The sequence below is a fragment of the Triticum aestivum genome, chromosome 5A (assembly GCF_018294505.1).
Source record: "Triticum aestivum cultivar Chinese Spring chromosome 5A, IWGSC CS RefSeq v2.1, whole genome shotgun sequence".
NCBI lineage: Eukaryota > Viridiplantae > Streptophyta > Magnoliopsida > Poales > Poaceae > Triticum > Triticum aestivum.
The window spans coordinates 496,800,362-496,805,125 of record NC_057806.1 but is presented as its reverse complement, the minus strand read 5'-3'; the positions used below and the strand labels follow the sequence as shown (position 1 = coordinate 496,805,125).

The 4,764-nt window shown below is 46.8% G+C and overlaps 1 protein-coding gene across 2 annotated transcripts; it reads left to right on the top strand.

Annotated features, from left to right (window-relative positions):
- The first annotated feature begins 1,503 nt into the window (after positions 1 to 1,503).
- Positions 1,504 to 2,625, top strand: LOC123107371 (uncharacterized). 2 transcript variants are annotated; one of them, XM_044529355.1, is made up of 3 exons: positions 1,504 to 1,728; positions 1,853 to 2,206; positions 2,289 to 2,625. In XM_044529355.1, the coding sequence occupies exons 1-3, from the start codon at positions 1,723 to 1,725 to the stop codon at positions 2,340 to 2,342; spliced, it is 414 nt and encodes a 137-aa protein (XP_044385290.1). In that variant the 5' UTR covers positions 1,504 to 1,722; the 3' UTR covers positions 2,343 to 2,625. The 2 variants fall into 2 exon arrangements, with proteins under 2 accessions (XP_044385290.1, XP_044385291.1); XM_044529356.1 differs by having other exon boundaries at positions 1,506 to 1,728; positions 1,856 to 2,206.
- The last annotated feature ends 2,139 nt before the right edge of the window (positions 2,626 to 4,764 follow it).

The window sequence follows — 4,764 nt, the reverse complement described above, 5'->3', positions numbered from 1 at the left end:
AAAAAAATATGCATGCATGCATGCATCACTTTTCTTTCATAGAGCACCAGAGTATTGACAATGACTGAGCTGCGATGTCATTCGGCACTCGGGGCGCACAGCGCCGCTGGAGTTGGTCACACCTCCTCCGGGCCCTTGTCCTTCCATCCCTAGGCGGCCCAACGACGGCCCCGGTCTCAGCGAGCTACGCCGACGAGAATTGAGTTCGGTGTCCGGACAACCATCAGATTCACTTTTCGTCCTCGTAACCATTGGATCAGTTTTTGGGCATCTGAAAAGAAAAAACCAGGGCCACCGTGCCCCAAAACTTCTCTCTTCTGCCCTACAAGTATTTTTTTGGGCACCAAGTTTTACATCACCCATTGAAAATGCTCTAAGGGCAAGCCCAAGCCCTGCATTTCCAGTAAGAGTAAAAATCCTACAACACTACTCTCACTCCATGTACATTTTGAGAGTAAAGTTACCATTGTTTATAGTCATAGAGGACCTAATGTTATGATCGGTTGGTCCTTTGTGCTGTCTTGTTATCGATAGAATTATTTCCTTCTGTCCTTTTAGTGTGTGTATAAGTTTTGTCTGAAGTCGATATTCACAATGTCAAATCAATATTTTTAGAGTCATTACGAAATATAATTACACGGAATATTTTTTTTTTGGTCAAACGTTGTAAAGTTTGAAGTCGACATATTTTTTGGTCAAACATTGTAAAGTTTAGCTTGACACAAATTTGAAATGTGGAGTAAAAAAGAGCAGAGGGAGTACAGTAGAAAACCTGTGGTAGAAGCCATCCTGTCAACGTGTCGGTAGCAGGACAATGCCAGCTTCGCGATGCTCAGTCAGATTTTCTAATCAGCCAGTAATGATGGCGTGGAAATAACACACGGGCGCGACAGGACGGCTGCGGGTCGCCGGCGAACCCGGCGCGACGCGCAGCCAGAAAAGAAAACGGTGCCCGATGCATGCGTCGCGCGTCAAACAGGGGCCACGCCCGGCCACACCATACCGGCCGCGCCCCGGCTGGCGAGCTCGCCTCGCTGCAGGCCACAATGAGGCAGCGTGGAAATATCCTTTGGCTCTCATGTATATACACCTTATATAGGATACTTTTTAAAAATATTTAAAAAGAGTCAAAATAGTTTAAAAGTATTTTTAGATTAAACTTGACTTACTTACGCATTAGTATATAAGTTTTCATCAAAAAAGAACCAACGTTGACTTCACAGCGAAAAAGATAAAATTTATTTGCTATTATAGGTCACTATTCACGCTATTTTGACCGAAAATTTGTCTTTTTTTGAAAAGAAGTCAAAGAGGAATTTTCCTTTTGTGAAACTCTTCTCACTAGTACAATGAAAGGTCAAGTTTATTTCAAAAATATTTTCAGAAATTTTTGATTTTTTATTGAATTGCTAATTTTTGTTTTACGTCGTCGTCGCCCCCCCCCCCCCCCCCCCCCCCCCCCCCCCTCGCGCTCTTTGTCAAACATCGCCGGTTCTTCACTTGAACCCTACACACCGGAGGGCGCACCCGTCCGTTCTGACAAGCGTGGCTAGTGCGGCGTTGCTCCTCCGGTTCTCGCTATAAATTCACCCGCATCCAGCCATGGCAGGAGCTTCCATTCCGTTCTGCTTAGCTACGTAGCCCCACTCGCTCACCGGCCCCAGCTTCGCTTCTTCTTCTCTAGCTCATTCTGTCTCCCCTGTCTGTGCCGTGCTGAACCAGATGGAGGTAAGTGCCGGCCGAGCCACCAGGCAAGCCATCCATACTAGCACAAACCTCACCAAGAATGGGGGTGGTGGTCTGATCACCGCGCTTGTGGACTTGTGGTTTCTTATCTCTCGCTCTCTCGCAGAAGGCGAGGAGGCGTCGCGTGCCGGCGTTCGGGGAGTGGAACTACAACTACCACCACCACGAGCCGGAGGCTGCGGCGGCGGCAGCAGCGTGCTACGCCACGCCGGAGCCGGAGGCCTGCAGCGACGTGTGGTTCAGGTACTCGCCTCCTCCACGCGATCCCACGCCCAAGAAGAAGCACGCGAGGCGGCGGCGGCGGCCGGAGGGCGACGTGTCCCGGGAGCGCGCCAGGGCGTCCACGGACGCTGCTGTCATGGCCAAGAACGGCGCCGCCCGGTACCAGGTGCGGCACGTCGACGAGGACCTGTACAAGGCGCCACCGCCGGAGCCCGCCTCCCACCGGCGTCCAAGGAAGGTACGTACGGCCCCCAGAAAAGAATGTCTAATTACTGCATCTGTCGTACGGTTGGAGCTGACCGCTCTTTGTTTGAACGCAGAAGTGGAGCCTGTGGATGGGATGCCTGGGCCTCAGCTCACGCGTCGCCTCCTGAACCCCGAGACCTGTGGCGCCGATGGGATGCTGCGTCCTGCCTCCTGCGTGCGTGTTCATCACCAGTGCTCATTTGCCCTTTCTGTTGTCTGTCTCTTCGAGTGTTTCCACCGTCTTGGCTTGTCGCAAGACGATCAGTAGTAAAACTAGCTGCGTGTGTTAGTAGCATCTCGAGTTTCTACTCTTCTTTTGTGTAGTGTGGGTACGTAAGAAAGATATTTGAGTGCAACATCTTGTTTTGCACCTAGCAAGCACGTTGATATACAGTGTTCTGTGATCTGTCAGCCTGAGATCGCTTTGGATCAATTTTGATGTGCAAGCGAGTTTGTCATCAGAGATTCAGAAAGTTTCAGAAAGATGGCAATAGATAGACAATAATACTACACGTACAGGATGATCGTACAAAGTTTTACAGGATGACAACGTGGCCTAATCTAATTGCTCCCCCCCTGATTTTCAGGGTGGGGCCGTCCCCCTTAATCACATTCCAACCAATCACGTACAGCCCGGAGCGAGGCCGCCCCGGCTGCTGCATGGGCATGGAGCAGTTGGCGTGGGCCCGTGAATCTGGTGCCCGCATTGATTCGGGCGGTTGGATAATAGTTGTCGTTGTGAACTGGTTTCTTCGCGCGTGCCTGCCATTTTTGTTTCAACTCGACTCGACCGGCCATGCCATGCCATACCATACACTGATGCACACACACTGTCGCAGCCGTGTGGCAAGGTAGAAAAGAGGAAAATATGGCGACGTGATTGCAGCGGTGGTAACTTGGACCTAGCTACTGCCCCAGCACATGCAACAACACCTCTCTCGTCGCGTCGCTAGGGCCGGAGAACATGCGGCCCGGAGAAACGAGTAGTGGAATTTCCCTTCTCGTCTCGTAGAGTGGCCAAATCTTGGATCAAACGGGGCTTCAGTTTTTACGGGGAATGTTGTTGCCCTCCCCTCCGGGTTTCATGCATGTCCTATCAGACAAGCATTCCGAGGACACACCGCCCACGCTTCAGCGCTGCTTCCAACTGCGCTTCTGAACAACCGGTGCTCTGTTCACCGCTTCACCTTCCTCGACTTGACCTTTCCTTTTATCACTAGTAAACCTTGCAGTCGTGTCGGCGTGTTTTTGCCCCTTGATATTTGTTTATCCAGCCACTAGTACCCAGATGAAATGATCGATTTGCAGTAGATTTCTTTCCTCAGTTGCATTTATTATCACTTAGAGCCTCTTTGATTCATAGAAATGTAGAAACGTAGGAACAAGAGAAACATAGGAATGAAGTGTCAAGCTCATTCGAGTCCTAAGGGGTCTGACTTTTTATTATTGCATCAAAGGAAAAAAAACAGCTGATCTTTTTCCAATAGATTTGCGTGGATGCTAGAATTCTTATGAAATGTAATCTCTTTAGAGAAAACTTACTTAGGTTCAATTCATCGATTTCAATTTTTTGTTTGTAGCTCGCCAAGCTGGCAGCTTGTACATAGGTTCACTTCAACCTATAAAATGGTCAACGTAAGAAAAGTCCTAAGCAATCCAGTCGTACAAATCCTATGAAAAATCGATTGAACCAAAGAATCTCATTATCTGTATATCTACATTTCTGATGACTTTTGGAGGCATCACTGGCCAAAACACCGTCAACAGTCATGTAGGCAATATGGGTTCGGTACTTTTTTCTAACACGGTACAATCACAAATGCTTATATACACGCACATAAACTCACCTTATGAACGCACACCACGCACATTGTATCCCTATTAGCACCACTGAGATGTTGAGCCGACACAATATCTTGAGATTGACGTCTTTTACTAAACAAACAACAATGAAAAGTCTGAAATAAATTAAGAAAAATGCGAGGATCGGTGCAAAGTATGCGTCATGAACCTTGGTGGGCTAGTTTCACCACAAGTCTGAAAAAATGTGAGGATGTGTGCAAAATAGATTGACGCCTTTCACTAAACCATCTGAGCTACGGTCACCTAGTGCACTTGGTTCGTACCCGACTTCGGTTGATATCTTTATATACTACTCCCTCTATTTTTAAATATAAGACTTTTTTTACAGATTTCAATAAAAGATATATACGGATGTATATAAACACATTTTAGAGCATAAATTCACTCATTTTGCTCCGCGTGTAGTCCGCATTGAAATGTCTAAAAATACTTATATTTAGAAACGGAGGGTGTAGTTCAAAAACTTTTGTGAAATTTTTGAACAAGTGACAGTTTTGTTTCTCAACCTCTGTATTTTTTTATTCTTGAATTTTATGACATAGTATTATTTTAGAGTTTCAGTCGATTTTAAGATTAAAGTCATAATTACTGGTTTTTCACAGTTTTGTGAAACTTATGGATATGATTATTATTTTTCACTAAGGGCATCTCCAACAGTTGTGAGATAGGTGTTGGTAAATTTGCTAC

What these genes read in the sequence shown, in the direction of transcription:
- LOC123107371 (XM_044529355.1), top strand. An exon ending in CCCACCGGCGTCCAAGGAAG is followed by an intron (nt 2,207 to 2,288) that starts GTACGTACGGCC and finishes GTTTGAACGCAG; the next exon opens with AAGTGGAGCCTGTGGATGGG.